The 23,521-nt window shown below is 45.9% G+C and overlaps 1 protein-coding gene across 2 annotated transcripts in view; it reads right to left on the bottom strand.

Annotated features, from left to right (window-relative positions):
- Window positions 1–23,521, bottom strand: part of LOC142738359 (rho guanine nucleotide exchange factor 38-like) — a 107,593-nt gene that overhangs the window by 10,978 nt on the left and 73,094 nt on the right. The window contains exons 1-2 of one of the 2 annotated variants that reach the window (XR_012880592.1): window positions 18,892–18,983; window positions 13,697–13,787 (exon numbers count right to left, since the gene is read on the bottom strand). Coding sequence is in view for 1 of the 2 variants with exons in the window: in XM_075849757.1 (XP_075705872.1) it covers window positions 13,664–13,787 (124 nt within the window). In the remaining variant the exon portion in view is untranslated. Of the gene's footprint in view, window positions 1–13,663; window positions 13,788–18,891; window positions 18,984–23,521 lie in introns of those variants that run through there. The other variant, XM_075849757.1, reaches the window with a different exon arrangement.

Below are 23,521 nucleotides of genomic sequence, written 5' to 3' on the forward strand. Positions count from 1 at the left end.
TCCTCAGATGTCGATCATCCTAAGGAGTCAGTAATAATGGATCAGTATAAGTTATCTACCCAGGAGAGACAACGCAGACGCACATCTGGACTCTGTCTTTATTGCGGTCTCGATGGCCATCTTGTGCGCCTGTGCCCCCAAAGATCCCAAAACCTAGGGTTGCTAGGAGTGACAACCTTGGGTAAAGATGGACTTCCGTCTAAATTGTCCATACCTGTGTCCATAGTGTACGGTGAGAGAATGAATCAGGTCTCTGCGTATCTGGACTCTGGATCCGCTGCTAATTTCATGCGCAGAGATCTGGTGGACCTTCTGCAATTGCCCACCACCCCTCTGGAGAGGCCGTTGACAGTTTCCTCAGTGAATGGACTACTTCTGCCAGACCCAGTTATAGCTGTGACCAAGCCGCTGAAGTTCCAAGTGGGAGCTCTTCACTCTGAACTTCTGTCTTTCTTTGTCCTGTCCAAAGCTGTCAACCCTGTGTTGCTCGGCCTGCCTTGGCTCCGACTGCATGCCTTAGTTCTGGACTGGAATTCTGGAGAGGTTTTCCAGTGGGGCCCTGAGTGTCAAGGTCGTTGCCTGGTGCGGATTCGTTTGGCTCAGCCTTCGCTGCCTCGGTCTTTAGCAGGATTGCCGAGTCATTATGCTGCATTTTCGGACATCTAGAGCAAGAGGAAGGCGGAGACATTGCCCCCACATCGGGCGTATGACTGCCCTATTGAACTGGTTCCTGGTGCATCCCTTCCCCGTGGTAGGGTATATGCTCTCTCCTTGCCAGAGACTCTGTCCATGTCCACCTATGTGAAAGAGAACTTGGAAAGGGGCTTCATACGAAAGCCTTCCTCCCCAGGTTCTTCTTTGTCAAAAAGAAAGATAGCTCTCTTCGTCCTTGCATCGACTACCGTGGTATAAACCAGATCACGGTGAAGAATAAATGTTGCCACTGATCTCTGAACTGTTTGATCGTATACATGGTGCAATATTTTTCTAAACTAGACCTGCGTGGGGCTTACAACCTAGTCCGGATTCGTCAGGGTGATGAATGGAAGACAGCATTTAACACCCGTGATGGAGACTATGAGTATCTAGTAATGCCCTTCGGCCTGTGTAATGCTCCCGCGGTCTTCCAGGAGTTTGTGAATGACATTTTCCGTGACCTCCTCTATGTTTGTGTTGTAGTCTACGTTGATGACATCTTGATTTTTTCTCCAGATCCTATGACGCACTAGAGACATGTCCGTCAGGTTCTGCTACGGTTAAGGGACAATCATCTGTACGCCAAGTTGGAGAAGTGCGTGTTTGACAGGGATGCTTTACGCTTCCTGGGCTACATCGTCTCGAATCGAGGTCTCGAGAAGGATCCTGAAAAGGTAAAGTCTGTCCTGGAGTGGCCACGCCCTCAAGACTTGAGGGCCATACAGCGCTTTTTGGGATTCGCTAATTTTTACAGGCAGTTTATTCCGAACTTCTCCTCACTGACTTCTCCCATCTCTAACCTTACTAAGAAGGGTATGAACACCAAGGTGTGGACTCCCGACGCAGAGTTCGCATTCAATAGCCTGAAGAGTGCCTTCACGTCAGCCTCTATCCTCCATCATCCGGATGTCTCTCTGCAGTTCTTGTTGGTGGTGGATGCGTCCTCTGTCGGTGCTGGTGCACTCCTGTTCCAGAGAGGTCCCAAGGGCAAGTCAAGGGTATGTGGATACTTTTCCAAGCTCTTCCGACTGAGGGTGCTGTCATGTAAATTTGCCCCCAGGATCCTCGGACCATTTGAGATCCTGCAGCAGATCAACCCTGTCGCCTACAAGCTTCGGCTGCCTCCCACCTTCAGGATTCCCAACTTCTTCCATGTCTCCCTCCTGAAACCAGTGATCCTGAACCGCTATTCCAAGACTCCCAGCCCTGCGGTTGCCTCCAGCGGCCCTTCGGACATCTTTGAGGTCAAGGAGATCTTGGACACCAAGAGAGTAAAAGGAAAGACTTTTTATTTGGTGGATTGGAGGGGGTTTGGCCCTGATGAGAGGTCCTGGGAGCCAGAGGAGAATCTTAATGCTCCTACTCTTCTGAAGAAGTTTCTCTCTCGCTCTGGTCCCAAGATGAGGGGGCGTAAGAGGGAGGATAATGTAATGTCCGTGGCTGCGGGCCGTCAGGTCCAACCTCCCCCTGACAGCCGCAGCCACGAGTCGGCAAGCGCTGGCCCCAGCCTCCTCCTCAGAAGATGCCAGCGCTCGCGTCAAAACACCTCAGCCGGATCCCGTAGGGTGCGTGCGCACGCTCGTGCCCGCTCTTAAAGGGGCAGCGCGCACTGGACATTCTGATGACCCTTGACCCGTGAGTACACTGGACTATAAGAGGGGTCCAGCCTCCTGCTTCTATGCTTCTATGTTCCCTATAGTTTGTCTATGTGATGGCCTCCTAGTGTGTTCCTGTTCCAGTTCCTGTTCCTTGCATTTCCATACCTCCCTGGTCTAGCACTGTGTTGTGCCAAAGTCGTGTCATGCTGGTCCACGTCTGACCTGCTTCACCTCGCCTGACGTCTACCTGCTGCCTAGTCCAAGCCGAGCCTGCCTTGCTACTGTCCAAGCTGCCACAGGTACCCTATACGAACTATAGACATTGTCCTGCACCATGTTGGCCAGCTTCCTTACCGCCAAGGCGGTATGGCCCAGTGGGTTCACAGACCCTTTGTGACATGTGGACGACGAGATAAGAGGAGGGGGGGGCGTGTACTATGATTGATGATGCTCCGTGTCTTTTCTAAGACACCACTTTTGACTGTGTAGAGACACGGCGCGTCATCAACTACCTTTAGGCTCTATTCACACGACAGGGTCCGAGTGTCGGCCGATAAAAACTGCGGTTTTGGTCAGTTTTTCTCGGTCGTTTTGCATTAAAAACGGATGAATTTCATTTGTAGGTAGTGCCACACAGCCCCCTGTAGGTAATGCCACACAGCACCCTGTAAGCAATGCCACACAGCCCCCTGTAAGCAATGCCACACAGCCCCCCTGTAAGTAATGCCACACAGCCCCCCTGTAGGTAATGCCACACAGCCCCCCCTGTAGGTAATGCCACACAGCCCCCTGTAGGCAATGCCACATAGCCCCCCTGCAGGTAATGCCACAGAGCCCCCCTGTAGGTAATGCCACACAGCCCCCCTGTAGGTAATGCCACACAGCCCCCTCTAGGTAATGCCACACGGCCCCCTGTAGGTAATGCCACACAGCCCCCTGTAGGTAATGCCACACAGCCCCCTGTAGGTAGTGCCACACAGCCACCCGGTAGGTAATGCCACACAGCCGTCCGGTAGGTAATGCCACACAGCCGTCCGGTAGGTAATGGCACAGAACTCCCCTGTAAGCAATTCCACACGGCCCCCCTGTAGGTAATGCCACACAGCCCCCTGTAGGTAATGCCACACAGCCGCCCTGTAGGTAATGCCACAAAGCACCCCTGTAGGTAATGCCACACAGCCCCCTGTAGGTAGTGCGACACAGCCCCCTTGTACATAGTCACCCCCCATAGATGGCACCCCCCCCTACCTCCCTGTAGGGGACGGCTCCAGGAGAAGTCCCTCACTTCACTGTCCATATATGGAAAGTGAAGTGAGGGACTTCTACTGTATCGGAATCCCCGGCCATAACGGTGGGGATTCCGCTTCAGTAGTCCCTGATGTAACTGTTTCCATATATGGACAGTGAAGTCAGGGACTTCTCCTGGAGCGGAATCCCCGGCCACAGCGTCGACTGCTGTGGCCGGGGATTCGGCTTTAGGAGTAGGGGACCGCTCCAGGAAAAGTCCTTGAAGTCACTGTCCATGTATGGACAGTGAAGACAGGGACTTTTCCTGGAGCGTAATCCCTGGCCACAGCTTCGGCAACGCTGTGGCCAGGGATTAGATATTCCGCTCCTCTTTCTCACATGCACTTCAGTGTGCGAGCTCCAAGAGTGAAGAAGGAGGAGGAGGTGTGGACGACGAGACAGGAGGAGGGGGCGTGTACTATGATTGATGACGCTCCGTGTCTTTGCTCAGCCAGCACTTCCTGCTATGTAGAGACACGGCACTTCATCAACTAGGTCTACAGGCTGCGGGACCAGAGGAGGCAGAGCTCTGAAGAGCTCATGAAACATCTGCCTGGCCCACTGCCTGTAAATGTAGTTGATGATATGCCGTGCCTTTCTCAGCCAGAAGTGCTGGCTGAGCAAAGACACGGAACGTCACAGGAAATAAAAAATTTACACTGGGTGCGGTAACGTGACCGCAGATCAGAACAGGGTAACGCTGGCACAGGTAAACAGACACTATATTAGAAATGTTATTAAATATGTTCAATTAAGTTAAAACTGTAATAAAATTTATTCCTGTAAAACCCCTTTAAGTTTTGTCTTAAAGGGTTATTCCCAAGTTGAGTAATTTTTTTTAATACATCCTAAACATAAATAAAAATAAAAATATATTGCTCTAAAAAATGTTTTAATCATTATTTCCTAACTCCCTTTTATCTCAACTAATGCAGCTACTGCTAGTTATATTATCTAAAAGGGGGCGCGAGCGGCTTGATGTCAATCAAGCCGCTCTGCTCTGTTAGTGCGCGCTCTCGACATCGTTAGATAATGTCGTTTTTGCTACACACCCCCCTACCAGTAGCAACTCCATTGGGGCTCATAGGAGTGTAATTTCCGACACTCTGGCCGGGAATTCCTGTCCTGGAGGAGCCCTTGACTGTAGGGTCCGTGGTGTAAGCTGCACATAAATCAACTGTATGAGACAGCGTCCTGCTCTGTCTCCTGTGTTCCTGTCGGCAGTACAGAAGCCTGCACTGATACAGGGCTGGCTTCCTTACAGCAGATGAGAGCAGAGGAGACCGAGGAGGACACTGTCTCATACAGCTGATTTATAAGCAGCTTACACCAGGGACAGCGGCCAGTCCATGCTGCTGTGTAGCATAAGTATGTAACAGACAATGTTACATACCAGTTCTGATAAGGGATCAGCTAACTAGGCTGGCCTTTACTGATGTGCCGAGTACAGGACAGTTCCATGGCTACTGCGCATGCTTGGGGGCCGTCGTATATACTTGAATAGAACTCAAGAGAGGTAGGTGGGCAGGGAGCTACTGCACATGCTCTAGCATGCGCGTTCCCGAGATCCCGGCCATCCTCATTGCAAAATAAAGAGGTAGAACAGCGCAGGCGCGGCCACTGCTAGAGGAAAGTAGTGGTTGCCGGACCCCTAGGCAATCAGCAATAAACAAAGAGGGGCTGTCAGTAAGATGGAGCCAGGATACCTCGCAATGTACAGCATTAAAAAAAGATGCTATTTACAAAAAGGCCTAATTTTATGTTGTTAAAGGAAGGGTGTCGCGAAAAAAAAATTTGGGGATAATTTTGCTATTAGTGTTTTATTTCAAAAAAGTTTATTTATTTGTGTGTTTGTGTTTTACCTTTTTTTTTTCAAACTTTTTCTTCTCTATGGGGGCTGCCATTTTTTTTTTCATCTCTGTATGTGTCGATTAACGACACATACAGACATGGAATACGGCACATACAGCCCCACCGTTCCATTCACTATGCATGCGCCGCTCCCACACAGTCCAAATGGAAGGTCTACGGCCGAGCGACATCCGGCGCCATTTTCTTGTGGACCGGAAGCCGCGGCCAGACAGTAAGATGACTACTTCCGGTTGCGGCTTCCGGGCATGTGTTCAGAAGCAAGCGGAGGGAGCAGACAGACCGGAGGGAGAGGCGGCGGCAGCTTCAGGTAAGTCATGCTTATGTATGTTTTGTATTATGACCACTGTATGTAAGCCTACTACACTGTGTATTTGCTCCCTCTAGTGACCAGCACAGGGAAATGTTATAAATTAGAATCTAATTTATAATATTTCCTGACTTGTGAAAAAATAAAAAAAAATTCTAACAATGTCTAATCATGTATACACTAACTGTTTAACTAAAAAAAAAATAATAATTTTCTAGCGACACATTCCCTTTAAGCTTTATAGGTATATTTATCAAGCTGGGAATACCCCTTTAAGCAAGTGACATGAATGCACGATCGGGTTGAGATCTGGTGATTGACTTGGCCATTGCAGAATATTCCACTTCTTTGCCTTGAAAAACTTCTGGGTTGCTCTCGCAGGATGTTTTGGGTCATTGTCCATCTGTACTGTGAAGCGACGTCCAATCAACCTCGCTGCATTTGGTTGAATCTGAGCAGAAAGTATATCCCTGAACACCTCAGAATTCATCCGGCTGTGTAATGACAGGGATAGGGAAACAGACAAGTGAGCCCTAATCTACCCGCCACTCAGTCCCTGCCTACTTGCAACGACCCGCCCTAGGCGACGGGGTACAACTGGGCGACGGTCCCTACACTCAGTAAGTGCACGACAGACAACCAGACAAGGAAACACAGAACAAAGGGAAACGGGGCAGTTGCCCAAGGCAACACCGTGAGTAACAAGAGACGTAAACGCGCCGAGTCAAACCAGGAGTGTACGAGGTACCAAACGCAGAGCAGAAGAGTAGTCAGTAAGCCAGGGTCGTATGAAGCAGGGTCAAATAGTACAGAAGCTGCAGCAGGGCCAGGAAACCAACAGAGAAGATTCACAAGCAAGGAGGAACAGGAAAGACAGGTATAAATAGACAGAGGGCGGGAGCTAGCTCCGTCTGGCCAGACTGTGATAGGCTCTCCCACTCCTAAGCCTGCCATCCTGAGTGGTGGAAGATGGAGTCAGTCTCACAGACATAGAATCAGGTGCAGACTGATTACCTATGGGCGTGGATACAGAAGCTGTGCCTGGCAGATCCTTAACAGTACCCCCCCTTAACAGTACCCCCCCTCTTATGAGGGGCCACCGGACCCTTTCTAGATGTACCTGGTTTATTGGGGAAACCAATACCCCAGCGTGAACATCCCGGGCGGGTACCCAAGTCCTCTCCTCAGGCCTATATTCCTCTCCAATGGACCAGGTACTGGAGGGAGCCTTGGACCATCTTGCTGTCCACAATCTTGGCCACCTCGAATTCTACCCCCTCACGGATGAGAACGGGGACAGGAGGTTTCCTCGAGGGAGCCAAGGACGGGGAGCAGCGTTTAAGGAGGGAGGCATGAAACACGTCGTGTACTCTAAAAGATGGGGGCAACTCCAGTCGGAAAGAGACAGGATTGAGGACTTCAATGACCTTGTACGGCCCTATAAACCGGGGTGCAAACTTCTTGGACGGGACTTTAAGGCGCAAGTTCTTAGACGATAGCCACACCAGATCCCCGACCATAAACAAGGGGTTAGCAGAACGTCTTCTATCTGCTTGAGTTTTTTGTATGCTCTGGGGCGCCTCTAGGTTCTTCTGAACCTGGGCCCAGACTGTGTACAGTTCCCGATGAACGACCTCTACCTCGGGATTGTTGGAACTACCAGGTGAAACGGAGGAGAACCGTGGATTAAACCCAAAATTACAGAAAAAGGGGGAGACCCCTGACGAGTTACTGACCCGGTTATTAAGGGAAAATTCGGCGAGGGGAATGAATGAGACCCAATCATATTGACAGTCAGAGATAAAACACCTTAAATATTGTTATAGAGACTGATTAATCCTCTCGGTTTGGCCATTAGTTTCAGGATGGAAGGCAGAGGAGAAGGACAGATCAATCTCCAACTTTTTACAAAAGGCTCTCCAAAACAAAGAAACAAATTGTACCCCTCTGTCAGAAACAATATTGACAGGGACCCCATGGAGACGCAGGATGTGTTTGACAAACAAGGTAGCTAACGTCTTAGCATTGGGTAGTTTTTTGAGGGGCACAAAGTGGCACATCTTACTGAAGCAGTCTACTACAACCCACACCACTGACTTGCCTTGAGATGGAGGCAAATCGGTGATAAAATACATGGAGATATGGGTCTAAGGTCTCTGGGGAATGGGCAAAGAACATAGTAAGCCCGCTGGTCGGGACCTGGGAGTCTTGGACCTAGCACACACATCACAAGCGGCGACGTAGGCCTTAACGTCTTTAGGCAACCCAGGCCACCAATAGTTTCTGGCAATGAGGTGCTTGGTACCCAGGATGCCTGGATGACCAGATAGTGCGGAGTCATGATTTTCCCTAAGTACCCTTAGCCGGAATTGCAGGGGAACAAACCCGGGAGCTGAACCTTGATCAGCAGCAATTTCAGAGACTAAATCAGAATCAATAGAGGAAATGATTATACCTAGAGGCAAAATACAAGCAGGATCTTCCTCCGAAGGAGGGCTGGCCATGAAGCTACGCGACAGTGCATCAGCCTTAATATTTTTAGACCCAGCCCTATAGGTACCAAAAAATTGAATCTGGTAAAAAATAACGCCCATCGAGCTTGTCTCGGGTTTAGCCTCCGGGCCGATTCTAGGAAAACCAGATTCTTGTGGTCGGTAAGGACCGTTACCTGGTGCCTAGCCCCCTCCAGGAAGTGGCGCCACTCTTCAAATGCCCATTTAATGGCTAAGAGTTCGCGGTTGCCAATATCATAATTACTCTCAGTGGGCGAAAACTTCCTGGAGAAGTAGGCACAGGGACAGAGATGGGTGAGCGACCTGGTACCCTGGGACAAGACAGCCCCCACTCCCCCCTCGGACGCGTCAACCTCCACGATAAATGGCTCCATTTGGTTGGGCTGAACCAACACCGGGGCCGAAATAAAGAACTTCTTAAGGGCCTCAAAAGCCTGGACAGCCTCAGGAGGCCAGTGGAGTAGATCAGCACCCTTGCGAGTGAGGTCTGTAAGAGGCTTAGCGATGACCGAGAAGTTAGCAATAAATCTCCTGTAATAATTAGCGAACCCCAAGAAGCACTGTAACGCCTTCAGGGAGGCAGGTTGGACCCATTCCGCCACAGCCTGGACCTTGGCGGTCCATGCGGAATTCAGGAGGAGTGAGGATTTGACCCAAAAATGGTATCTCCTGCACCCCAAACACACATTTTTCGGTCTTCGCAAACAGTTTGTTTTCCCGAAGGACCTGGAGCACCTTCCTGACATGCTCAATGTGGGAGGACCAGTCCTTGGAAAACACAAGTATGTCATCAAGGTACACTACAAGAAATACCCCCAGGTAATCTCTTAAAAGCTCATTTATGAAATTCTGGAAGACCGCGGGAGCATTACACAACCCAAAGGGCATGACGAGGTATTCGAAATGACCTTCGGGCGTGTTAAACGCAGTCTTCCACCCATCCCCCTCTTTGATGCGGATAAGGTTATACGCCCCCCGTAGATCAAACTTAGAGAACCATTGGGCCCCCTGAACCTGATTAAAGAGATCAGGAATCAAAGGAAGAGGATACTGGTTCCTTACAGTGACCTTATTCAAGTTACGGTAGTCAATGCATGGCCTAAGACCACCATCCTTCTTCCCTATGAAGAAGAAGCCAGCACCTACCGGAGAAGTAGAAGGGCGAATGTAACCCTTGGCCAGGCATTCCTGGATACACTCTCTCATGGCTTCACGTTCGGGACAAGAGAGATTAAATATCCTACCCTTAGGGAGCTTAGCTCCTGGTACCAAATCGATAGCGCAATCGTATTCTCTATGAGGAGGTAACACTTCGGAGGCCTCCTTAGAGAAAACATCAGCGAAATCCTGAAGAAACTCAGGTAGTGTGTTCACCTCCTCAGGGGAGAAATAGAATTAACAGAAAAACATGACATCAAGCATTCATTACCCCATTTGGTAAGATCCCCAGTATTCCAGTCAAACGTGGGATTATGCAACTGCAACCAGGGAAGGCCTAAAACCAAATCGGACGATAATCCCTGCATCAACAGTACAGAGCACTGCTCCAAATGCATGGAGCAAACAAGGAGTTCAAAAACAGAGGTATGCTGTGTAAAATAACCATTAGCAAGAGGAGTGGAATCGATACCCACTACCGGGACAGGTTTAGGCAAATCAATCAAAGGCATAGCTAGAGACATAGCAAATTCCACAGACATGATATTAGCAGACGACCCTGAATCCACGAAGGCACTGCCGGTAGCAGACCTACCACCAAAAGAGACCTGAAAGGGAAGCAAGATTTTATTACGTTTCATCTTTACGGGAAATACCTCTGCGCCCAAGTGACCTCCCCGATGATCACTTAGGCGCGGAAGTTTTCCAGCTGCTTATTCTTACGCCTAGGACAGGTGTTCACTTGATGCTTGTCATCCCCACAATAGAAGCAGAGACCATTCTTCCTGCGGAACTCTCTACGTTGTTGGGGGGACACGGAGGCCCCGAGTTGTATGGGTACCGCCGGGTCTTCCGTGGAAGAACGAAGCAATGGAACCTCGGGAGGCATCATGGGGGAGTCAGAGGAGAAAACACATAAACGTTCACGTTGTCGTTCCTTGAGACGTCGGTCAAGTCGTACCGCTAAAGCCATAACCTGGTCTAGGGAGTCAGAAGAGGGATAGCTAACTAGCAGGTCTTTCAGGCCGTTCGACAGACCCAACCTAAACTGGCACCTTAAGGCAGGGTCATTCCACCGAGAAGCTACGCACCACTTCCTAAAGTCAGAGCAATACTCCTCAACAGGTCTCTTACCCTGACGTAAGGTCACCAGCTGACTCTCGGCAAAGGCAGTCCTGTCAGTCTCGTCATAAATGAGTCCGAGAGCAGAAAAGAAAAGATCAACGGAGGAAAGTTCAGGGGCGTCAGGAGCCAAGGAGAAGGCCCATTCTTGGGGCCCTTCCTGGAGCCGGGACATAATTATACCCACCCGCTGGCTCTCAGAACCTGAGGAGTGGGGCTTTTAACGAAAATAGAGCCTACAACTCTCCCGAAAGGAGAGAAAAGTCTTCCGGTCCCCTGAGAACCGGTCAGGCAACTTGAGGTGGGGTTCAAGAGGTGAGGTGAGGGGCACTACCATGGTAGCATCAGGCTGGTTGACCCTCTGAGCCAGGGCCTGGACCTGTAGGGAGAGACCCTGCATTTGCTGAACCAGGGTCTCAAGGGGGTCCATAGTGGTGTGAGGGACCAGGGTAGAGTAGGTATATGGGCTTGTGAATATGTAATGACAGGGATAGGGAAACAGACAAGTGAGCCCTAATCTACACGCCACTCAGTCCCTGCCTACGTGCAACGACCCGCCCTAGGCGACGGGGTACAACTGGGCGACAGTCCCTACACTCAATAGTGCACGACAGACAACCAGACAAGGAAACACAGAACAAAGGGAAACGGGGCAGTTGCCCACGGCAACACCGTGAGCAACAAGAGGAGTAAACGAGCCGAGTCAAACCAGGAGAGTACGAGGTGCCAAACGCAGAGCAGGAGAGTAGTGAACAAGCCGAGTCAAACCAGGAGTGTACGAGGTACCAAACGCAGAGGAGAAGAGTAGTCAGTAAGCCAGGGTCATATGAAGCAGGGTCAAATAGTACAGAAGCTGCAGCAGGGCCAGGAAACCAAAAGAGAAGATTCACAAGCAAGGAGGAACAGGAAAGGCAGGTATAAATAGACAGAGGGCGGAAGCTAGCTCCGTCTGGCCAGACTGTGATAGGCTCTCCCACTCCTAAGCCTGCCATCCTGAGTGGTGGAAGATGGAGTCAGTCTCACAGACATAGAATCAGGTGCAGACTGATTACCTATGGGCGTGGATACAGAAACTGTTCCTGGCAGATCCTTAACAGGCTGCTTCTATCTTCAGTCACATCATCAATAAACACTAGTGACCCAGTGCCTTTGGCAGCCATGCATGGCCATGCCATCACACTGCCTCCACCATGTTTTACAGAGGAAGTGGTGTGCTTTGGATCATGAGTCGTTCCAAGCCTTCTCCATACTTTCTTCCTCCCATCATTCTGGTACAAGTTGATCTTAGTTTCATCTGTCCAAAGAATGCTGTTCCAGAACTGGGCTGGCTTCTTTACATGTTGTTTGGCAAAGTCTAATCTGGCCTTTCTTTTTGAGAGTGTTCTTCATTTTGGTATATGTTGGGAAGGTTGTTTTTCTTCACCATGGAAAGGATTCTGCGATCATCCACCACTGTTGTCTTCCATGGACGTCCAGGCCTTTTGGAGTTCACGAGTTCACCAGTGCGCTCTTTTTTTTCAAAACTGTACTAAACTGTTGATTTGGCCACTCCTAACATTTGTGCTATCTCTCTGATGGATTTCTTCATTTTTTTCAGCCTAACGATGATTAATGAGGGAATAGCCCATGCAGCACATTAAATGAGCTTTTGAGATAATTGTCCAATTACATTTGGTCTGAGCTGTAATTCCTAAACCCTTCCTCAAATTAAAGCTGCGAGTCTGCACTTTAAGCCCATATTCATTATATAACTGTATATTCAATATGTTTTGGTAAACAGCTAAAATGCCAAAACTTGTGTCACTGTCCAAATAATTCTGGACCTAACGTACCTGGTCACGTAAATTATACGTTAGGCCTATTATCTGAACTAGATCAATATACGTTGTATACCATAATACCTTACATACTCTTAGTATCAGCATGAGACATAGGGCTGCTAATTTTTTTCTGTCCTCATACTTTGTGTCATGCCCTAAGATTGACAGTATCTATCTATCTATCATCTATCTATCTATCTATCTATCTATCTATCTATCTATCTATCTATCTATCTATCTATCTATCTATCTATCTATCTATCTATCTATCTATCTATCTATCTAAAGCAGGGGTGGGCAAACTTTTTGACTCGCGGGCCACAATGGGTTCTAAAATTTGACAGAGGGGCCGGGCCAGGAGCATTTGGAGGGAGTGTTTGGGCCGGATATACTAAAGCATTAAATGTAGTGTGTGCAAACCTCATAGCACAGTAAGAACACTACAACCCAATTTATTAACTGTCTTTCAAATGTGAAAAATAGCCCTTATCAGTTAATAAATTTGTCTCAAGGAATATGCAAGATATGGCATTTACATACTATTTCGCAGATACTGGGAGGAGGAAATGTAAATAGATTAAAATAACATACGCACTGTGATTTATCAAGAAAAAAGTTCTGTTGACTCTGTAAATTAGCTGCCAACCTCTGAGCAGTAGCCGCCCGTTCTTGTGTTGACTGCTTGCTAGCATAGTTTGCATGCTTCGTGGCAAAGTGACGGCTGATATTGTACTCTTTGAAAACCGAAGGGCTTAATGGTGACGTGAAACGAAGTGAAAATTAAAGTGAAATAAAGAGAAATACGCGCCACATTAACAACGGTCAATGTGTTTTGAGTGCGCCATCTATTGGGAAAACTTGGGCATTGCAGGGAAAGGGGAAAAAAAAGGAGGTTTTTACTATGATTTGGACAAGTTCGGCGGGCCGGATTAAAAAGCCTAACGGGCCGTATGTGGCCCGCGGGCCGTAGTTTGCCCATGTCTGATCTAAAGCATATTTTTTGCAGTGTCTTTAAATCTTACATTTTCATTAAAGAGTAGGCTTTTCATATAAGAAAGGAGAAACTTTCTTTCCAAGCATCTATGTGAAAAGAAGGCCTCATTATTATACATGAAGTCATGAATTTAATGGCATTAAGTACTAGTATTACAGTGTGCCTCTGTAGCATAATAGGGTGTCTCACTATGCAGAGCTCCTTTGTGTAGTGAAAACTAGGAGCTGACACAAGATCAGTCTAGCATGAAAATAGATACCTAATGCATAGACAAGGAAAGCAGAAGGCATAAATACCTATCACTTGCAGCTCCGGCTCTACATCTGTTGTGGCTTCTTCCAACAAAGATACCATTTTGGCCGATATGTGGCAGACGGACTCAATGTTGCTGAATAGCGCTTCCACATCAAAGCGTTCTGACTAGGAGAGAAACGTTTATAAAAGAGGCTTAGTAAGAGTATAACACACATTGTACTTTGCTTACTTGTAGCCTGTGTTGAAGTTGCTTTGACTTAACACCTGGAAGGCATATGGTTAATGAAGGGATCATATAATCCTTTTGAGAATATTGAATTGATACACATTAAGGTAAAAATAGCACACACTTGACTACGGGTCTATTCACGCGTTGCGTCTTTTCTGCAATCTCACAACAATCATGTCACAAAAACCGCCATATGACCGTGACGTGTAAATAGAACCTTTGTATTGTGTAGAAAAGCTATAATTCATTGGAGGCAAGTTGAATCACTCTGAGCCACGTGAAGAAACTGATATTGAATGTTAAAATTGAAGTTAGGTAGTGGATTGTTTATAGTAATTGATATATGAGCTTCTTTCTCATTTTGTAAATATAATACCAAACTAAGCGGTGGGAGTCCAATCCAGAGAATGAAGGGACAGAGACCCTTTGGCCTTTCGCATGCACAGAAGTGCTCCCGTCTACCCACAGTGTTGGGAACTGCAACACAGATCCATTGAAGCCAACAGGGCAGTGTGGCATTTCCTTGTAAAGAAGGTGGACAGAAACACCTGAATGTAGGGAAAATCAGTGAAGAAGCCACAGCTCTTTGGCCCCTTCATTGTGAGGGTCATTGGGGGGTCTTGACAGTCTTCTTGTGGTGGGAAAACTTCTTTTAAAGAGGCTCTGTCACCAGATTATAAGTGCCCTATCGCCTACATAATCTGATTGGCGCTGTAATGTAGATAACAGCAGTGGTTTTTATTTTGAAAAACAATCATTTTTGAGCAAGTTATGAGCTAGTTTAGATTTATGCTAATTTGTTTCTTGATGACCAACTGGGAGTGTTTTTATTTTTTACCAACTGGGTGTTGTACAGAGGAGTGTATGACGCTGACCAATCAGTGACTAATCTGCATCATACACTTCTGATTGTTCCAGCCCAGCTTCTTTCACTGCACAATCACGCTGTAACAATAGCCTGGAACAATGAGAAGTGTATGACACTGATTAGTCACTGATTGGTCGGAGCCTGTGGAACAGTACGGAAAAATCAGAGAGGCCTCCCAAAGACCCTCCTAGACCAAAGGCTACAAATTGGCAAGAGCAGGGCAATGTGCAGTGACGGGGTGCTCTTCTTAAAGTATAGGGACAAGAAAGATGTCCATCTGCTCACTACAATTCACAATCGTCCCTCTCAAGCACTCTCGTCCCTGTGCGTGAGACCCAAAAGTCTGTTTGTATACAGGTGTATAATAAATATATGGGAGCGGGGGAGGGGGCGATCTTTCCGATCAGATGATTACGCCCTATAATGCAATGAGGAAATCCAGGACCTGGTATAAAAGAATTACCGGGAGTACCAGGAAAATATAATCCGAAAATACATTTTTGAAGGCAGTAAGGAGGAAGTAGAACCTTCAGTATCAGCCAGTGAAGCCTCAAAAATAGTTTGAGGGCAACATTTTCCTTCAGCCGTACACAAAAATGTTACAGGCGCAAAAAAATGTTGCGTGTGCTACAAACGAGGAATCCGTAACCCCTCCAAACCCGGCCTTTGTATAAAAGATTGCTTTAAAACCTGTCATTCCTCTTTTGATTGTTAATGTTGTTAATTTATTAAATCTTTCACATTTTTTCACTGACACTTTGCCTCTTTTCATTTTATTTATTTTTTCTTATGCCTCTTGCTTTATTGCCCCATTACAAACTGGAATATAAAATAACTAAACAAATCTAAAATTTCTCATTCTACCCCTAGATGAATAAAACATATGGAATATTTTTGTACTACAGAAAAAAACGTAACTGACGTGTTTCTTTATTGTTACCAACTGAAATTTTTTTTTACTTCGGTTCACACTGAGTTTTTTTGCCGGTGGAAAATCTGCCTCAAAATTTCGTTTGGAATTTTGAGGCAGATTTTGCTCTGCCTGCACGCCGATTTTCGCTGCGCTTTTTCGCCCGCGACCATTGAGCGCTGCGGGCAAAAAACGCAGCGAAATACGCTTTCTCTGCCTCCCATTGATGTCAATGGGAGGTCAGAGGTGTAATCGTCCGAAGATAGGGCATGTCCCTTCTTTTTCCCGCGAGACGTTTTTTCCACTCGTGGGAAACAAAAACGCCTCCGCCTCCCATTGAAATCAATGGGAGGCATTTTCGGCCGTTTTTTGGAGCTTTTTCAGACGCGGTTTCCACATCAAAAAACTCTGTGTGAACTTCCCCTAACTGACACATCTATAAAAAAATAACAATTGTTACTCTCTACAAGCTCATAAATTTCTGCCAACCCCTTGTGCTTTAAAAATTCTTATTACACCCCTAGATGAATACCATCAGAAGTGAATATATATCATATCTTTTGATAAACTGAGGTTTTTATATTTTTGCTTCTGTTTGCCTGTTATTATGACCATATTCTGCCATATTCAGCTGTTATATTTATTCTCATAACTGGTGATATGGGCATCGTCGTTTTTTTGGGGAGGATATCAAGTGGTTCATGATCAATACAGTATGGACTCTACACCGCGTTCCAAATAATTATGCACATTGGATTTAAGTGTCATAAACATATAATTATTCGTTTTTCAATTAAACTCATGGATGGTATTGTGTCTTAGGGCTCTTTGGATCATTGTAATCAATCTCAGACACCTGTGATAATTAGTTTGCCAGGTGTGCCCAATCAAAGGAAAACTACTTAAGAAGGACGTTCCACATTATTAAGCAGGCCACAGGTTTCAAGCAATATGGGAAAGAAAAAGGATCTCTCTGCTGCCGAAAAGCGTGAAATAGTGCAATACCTTGGACAAGGTATGAAAACATTGGATATTTCAAGAAAACTTAGGCGTGATCATCGTAATGTGAAAAGATTTGTGGCTGATTCAGAGCACAGACGGGTTTGTTCAGATAAAGGCATAATGAGGAAGGTTTCTGCCAGACAAATTAATTAGGATTAGGAGAGCAGCTGCTAAAATGCCGTTGCAAAGCAGCAAACAGGTATTTGAAGCCGCTGGTGCTGGAGTCCCGCAAAACCTCAAGGTGTAGGATCCTCCAGAGGTTTGCAAGTGTGCATAAAGCTATTATTCGGTCACCCCTTAACAATGCTCACAAGCAGAAACGGTTGCAGTGGGCTCAGAAATACATGAAGACTAATTTTCAAACCGTGTTGTTTACTGATGAGTGCCGTGCAACCCTTTATGGTCCAGATGGATGGAGTAGTGGATGGTTGGTAAATGGCCACCATGTCCCAACAAGGCTGCGCCGTCAACAAGGAGGTGGCGGAGTCATGTTTTGGGCTGGAATCATGGGGAGAGAGCTGGTAGGCCCCTTTAGGGTCCCTGACGGTGTGAAAATGACCTTTGCAAAGTACGTAGAGTTTATGACTGACCACTTTCTTCCGTGGTACAAAAAGAAGAACCGTGCCTTCCGTAGCAAAATTATCTTCATGCATGACAATGCACCATCTCATGCTGCAAGGAATACCTCTGTGTCATTGGCTGCTATGGGCATAAAAGGAGAGAAACTCATGGTGTGGCCCCCATGTTCCCCTGACCTCAACCCTATTGAGAACCTTTGGAGCATCCTCAAGCAAAATATCTATGAGGGTAGGAGGCAGTTCACATCAAAACAGAAGCTCTGGGAGGCTATTCTGACATCCTGCAAAGATATTCAAGCAGAAACTGTCCAAATACTCACAAATTCAATGGATGCAAGAATTGTGAAGGTGATATCAAAGAAGGGGTCCTATGTTAACATGTAACTTGGCCTGTTAAGTTTTTTTTATTGAAAGAGCTTTTGATTTCTGTAAATATGACCTCCTGATGCTGCAAATTCAACAAATTACAATTTTAGTTCTCTTTACAACCTTCAAAATGTTTTGATCTCTGTTGTGCATAATAATTTGAAACAGTGCATTTTGAGTTTTTTACTTCTAAAAAAAATCTGTTATCATTAGGAGACTTGTTCAATAATATTCGCATTATACTCCAATGGTTGATGGCTTGAAGATTATACTGACTGTCATTTGCATCGACTATTTAGGAAAATCAGCGAAAAATAACATTTGCATAATAATTTGGAACGCGGTGTAGATGGTTTTATTCTGTTTCTTCACTGACCTCTTAAAATCGACAAAACTAGTAAAGCTGACAATACTATGGGGATTGGTGGTCCTTTACTATCCATATATACGGTGTTGGACACTGCCCCTTATATATTCTGCAGGTGACAGGTTGTTTTGCGCACATTGCAGTTCCTACCTTGCCGGGCAGGGACCTGTTATGGTGTGCCAACGTCACTTGGCACGTCCGTCTCTCATATAGTGATTGATGGTGCTAAAGAGGCCTTGTACAACAAGTCCCTTTGAAAAAATATGTTGAATATATTTCCCTGGAACTGTTATTTGATCCTGTGAACACGCTTGAGTTTCAACACGTTTGTATCGATTTCTCCTCCATTTTTCATGTCTATTGCCCTTCACTACAGGACAATTTTCCCTTGCTTGCTAACTTACTATATATCAAACCAGGGCTATGTTTGATGGTCAACAGCTTTGTTGGCATGATATGGTCATTCAGTAACTACAGGCAAAAATTCACTGTTAGGGTCAAACCTTTTTTACCAGTAAAAATGGGTGCTCCTCTATTGTTTGATCCCCCAGAAATGCAGCATATTTCTAAACATAGGAGTAACAGAGTAGAGGAATAAATTGTGAGAATACATGCCATTTATATATGCTGTACCAGAATGGCACATTTCCATTTTTATTTTACACCTAACCCCCGTTATTTTCCACTTTAAAAACTTTGCTCACTACATCCCTAGATGAATAGTTTAGGGCAGGGGTCAGGAACCTTTTTGGCTAAGAGAGCCGTAAACGCCACATATTTTGAAATATAATTCCGCGAGAGCCGTACAATATGTTTAAAGGGCCATTGACAGATCAATCGCTCCAATGTTCACTTAGTACAGCAAGGAATGCTCCTCCCTGCTGTATAAAGCCACAACTGGACTGAAACAATGGTAATTAGCAGTAAAAAAATTAAATAAATAACTTACATTGTGAGCTTGCGATGCATGACATCAGTCCAGCAGTCTGGCTTCTTCTTTTTCCTGCGCATGACTGGAAGCTGGCATTCTTCCCACCTGATGTTGAGAGAATGCCAGCTTTGAGGCATTCGCAGAAGAAAGAAGCTGGAATGTTGGACATGTCACACAACGCATTGTCAGTTATGTCAATTATCTATTTTATTATTTTACAGCGAATTATTGTTTAGGTCCAGCGGTGGCTTAGTGCAGCAGAGAGGAACACTCCTTTGTGTACTAAGTGACCGCTGGAGCAATTGTATCTGTCAGTGGCCCTTTTAAAAGTGTTGGTCTTACAGAAAATGAACAAAAAAGAGAGGCTCAGACCCATAGGGAACTAAAGCATTTACTACTTAAAGTGGTACATACAAGCAGGCACACCCAGCGTAATAAATAATTGAACTTTATTAAATAGTCTCACTGTACATAAAGTGCACACATTGACTTGTATTTAATTTTAAAGAACAACAAATCTCCGAACTCTTTTTTTTATAACATAATAACGTTTTAATGCTGTTGCTAACCAACGATGAATAGAATACTTCCTACCGTTAATGTGACTTCTGGTGCTGCATGGATTTGCTGATGGCTTTGTAATCTGGTTCATACGTGGTGAGGTTTAGCTTCATGCAGGCGTTGAGACTTCCATCCGTTAAACGTGAACGTATGTTAGTCTTGATGTGCTTTAGATGTGAGAAAGACTGCTCGCATGCATAGGTAGAGCCAAACATTGTCAGTACAGCAATACCCACACGCTGCAGTGTTTGGTATGTGACAGGAAGTGCATTCCAAGTTTTGACAATCAGCTGGTCTGCATGTTGGAGTTGTTTCATTTCTCTCCACTTGTGTTTGCTTGCCAACTCTGCTTGCTGTCGTGCAAGTTTTTCCAAATCTTCATTAAGTGATTTAAACTTATTCACCCACATGTCTGAAGCCTTCAGGTCAGCAGCTTGTAGCTCAAAATCTCTGATGGAGACACCAGGGATATAACTCAGGTCAGTGCTGTCCAGTGCACACTCATGTGGATGAGTGATGAACTTAAAAAGACGAGTGTGCTCACGAAATTCTCCAAAGCGCGCTTTGAATGATTGCAGGAGATTGGATGTAAAGCCTGCTAGCTGCTGAATATCAAGATGTTGTGCAGGGTCATTTGCTGTGCATGCATCTTTAAACTCTCCCAGTTTTTCAAAGTGTATTAAACGACCTGTTTCAATGTCTGCGATAAACAGTTCCAGCTTATTTTCAAATGCAAACACAGCTTGTTGAAGCGATAAAACTGTATTACCAACGCCTTGCATTTTCACATTGAGCTGGTTCAGATGTTCAGTCATATCTACAAGATAGAAGAACTTCAGGAGCCACTCAGTGTTGGACAACTCAGGATGGTCAACGTTTTTCATTTCAAGAAAAGTTCGTATTTCACTCAGACAAGCTGCGAAACGGCTGAGCACCTTCCCTCTTGACAGCCAGCGCACGTTGCTGTGCAGAAGCAGACCAGGATAATTATTCCCAACTTCATCCAGGAGTGTTTTAAACTGGCGATCATTTAAAGCACGGGCAACAATAAAGTTGACCACCTGAATGACAAGTGACATCACCTCACCAAGCTGCTCACCAAACATCTGAGCACAAAGTGCCTCCTGATGTAGAATGCAGTGAAAACTAAGGATAGGTCTTTTTTCATGTTCACGAAGAAGCGCTACAAATCCTTTGTTTTTTCCTACCATGCATGGAGCACCATCAGTACACACTGAAATAAGTTTATGCATTGGTAGATTTTTTTCTTTAGTGAACTCAGTGAATGACTTGAACAAATCATCCCCTCTTGTTGTCCCTTTCAGAGGCAAAACAGCAAGACTTTCCTCATGTAACGTGTCACCGACAGCATACCTTGCAATGATGCTGAACTGAGATATATGGCTTACGTCAGTTGATTCATCCAAAGCAAGAGAAAAGAACAGAGCTGTATTTATGTCCTTCACTTGGGATGCCTCAATCTGATTTGCCATCATGATGGCACGGTCATGAACTGTTCTTGCTGACAGAGGCATGTCTTTTATCCGTTTGATAATCTTGGCTTTATCCGGAAAATCATCAAAAAGTTCATTGGCAACATCAAGCATAAATGTTTTGGCATACTCCCCATCTGTGAATGGTTTTCCGTTTCTGACAATTGCCAAAGCACCAACAAAGCTAGCCGAATTTAAGTCACCTTGTTGGGTCCAAACTCGAAGTTGCTGCTGACTAGCTTGCACTTTGCACAGCAGCTCTTGACAGGCTTTCTTCCTGCTGTCCCCTGCAGGATATTTCGATGCAAATGAAGCATGGCGTGTGTCAAAGTGGCGCTTTATATTTGACCGCTTCATGGATGCAATTTTATCATTGCATATAAGACAAACTGGTGAACCTGCTCTCTCCACAAAGGCAAATTCGTCTGTCCACTCCTGCTGAAAAGTACGATACTCCTCATCCTTCTTTCTTTTAGCCATCTTCTTCACTAACTAGTTATATTCGTTGTGCTCTGCAGCTCCGACTACCGGGTTGATCCCTGCATCTTACGTCACGCTGCTCCCTCTCTCTCCATAGAGGTAAATGGAATCTGCTGGCAGCGTATGCGCACCAGTGGCAGCACGACGTAAGATGCACGGTTCAACGCGGAAGTAAGAGCTGCGGAGCACAACGAATATAAATGGAGGGGGTTATGAAGCTCATGTCTCCTCGGTTCAGCAAGCGCCGAGGAGGCAGAGCCGGCGGCGCATGCGTGCTAGAGTGAAAGTATATGCAGCGATCCCACACAGATACGTCATCGGGTGGAATCGCTGCATTATGGGAGAAGGTAAAAACAGGGGCTAGCGCCCCAATAACATATAGCACGGGCGCCGTTCCTGAGCGCTTTATTACAGCTCTGGGAGACCTCCAGAGCTGTAAAGAAGTGCTCAGAACAGATTTTTGCCCTGATAGTGGTCCTTTAAATCAGTTTCTTATGCCCACAAGAGATTAATTTAAAGCCCCCAAGAGTGTAATATGGGTGGCAGATGCTTTTTAAGGCCATATTTTTTTTTTTTTTTGGGGGGGGGGCTATATAATGGATTATGTGGGATTATTTTCAGGGGTGAAGTGGGAAGGGGGGGTTGGTGGGACACACTGTATTACACAGCCCCTTTATTGATGCAGCTCACTGCTGCTGACCATGAGGCTGTGTAACAATTTCCATGTTATAATGTTCACATTCAAAGCAGCAGCACAGCCAGGGGTTTCTGGAACGTCCAAGGGAGACACAAGGGAGGAGGCAGATGCCGCTTCACTAGGGGACGCAGGTGCGTGCTTGCAGACGGCGCGGCTATGCAGGGAGTTATGGGAAATGTAGTCCATGCTCCCTGCCGCTCACCACTGCCGCCAATGCTTATCAGGCCATCAAAGAACTACCAATATCAGCGTGCACCGCGGCCTGATGGAGCGCGGTGCACGGGCTGATGGAGCGCGGTGCATGCATCCTTCCCATAGACAGGTAGGAGCCCTGTCTGCGAGCCAGATACGGCCATCAAAAGAGCCATATCTGGCTCGCGAGCCATAGGTTCCCGACCCCTGGTTTAGGGGGTATAGTTTTCAAAATGGAGTAACTTCTGGGGATGTTGTATAGCTTCGGGCCCTTTCATGTGGCTAGGCAGCAGGCTATGGCCAAAGTAGAGGTATTAGTGAACACAGGAGAAACGGTGCAATAAATATTGGGGTGCATTCCTTCAGTATCATGCATTTTGCATGGCAAAAATACCCTTAAAATGGCATTTTTGTGAAAAAAAACCTCAAATTAAAAATGTTCACACCAGCTTTACATATTTTCTGGACCAAAATGTGGGCTCAAAATTTGCACTACACCCCCTAGATGAACACCTTAGGGGGTTTAATTTTGAAAATGGGGTAAATTCTGGGGGTGTTACATTGTTCTGCCAGCTGAAATCCCCTAAGGGCGTGGAATAGGGCCTATAATTTAGCTAAAATTGTGTCCTGAAAGCCGCAGGGTGCTCCTTTTGGGGCCCACCATTTGATTGAGCAGCAGATGGGGATATTTATAAATATAGCAAAAAAGGCATAATCAATGTTGGGGTGCAATTATTCCGTTTAATGTACTTTATAGGAAATATGTGTCCTATAAATTACACATTTGTGAGAAAAAAAATCAGTTTTAAATTCTGCACATCAACTCACCACTCCACTAGATAAATACTTTAGGGGGTGTAGTTCCAAAATTTTTGGGGGCTTGCCCTGTACTGGTACCTCAGAAGCGCTGCAAGTGTGACATGATGCACAAAAACCATTACAGCAAAATCTGTGCTCCAAAATCAAAATGGCACTCCTTCCCTTCTGAGCCCTGCTGTGGCTCCAAACAGCAGTTTATTACCACATATGGGTAAATAGCTCCAAATGCTAACTATACCAGTAGAAAAATTTATTGAGGGGTGTAGTAATGACTACATTTTTTCATTAACATAAGGTACAACATGTCACGAGAAAAAAAATCTCAGAATCGCTTGGATAGGTAAAAGCATTCCAGAGTTATCACCACTTAAAGTGACACATGTCAGATTTGAAAAAAATCGGCTGT

The sequence above is a fragment of the Rhinoderma darwinii genome, chromosome 1 (genome assembly GCF_050947455.1).
Source record: "Rhinoderma darwinii isolate aRhiDar2 chromosome 1, aRhiDar2.hap1, whole genome shotgun sequence".
Taxonomy (NCBI): Eukaryota; Metazoa; Chordata; class Amphibia; order Anura; family Rhinodermatidae; genus Rhinoderma; species Rhinoderma darwinii.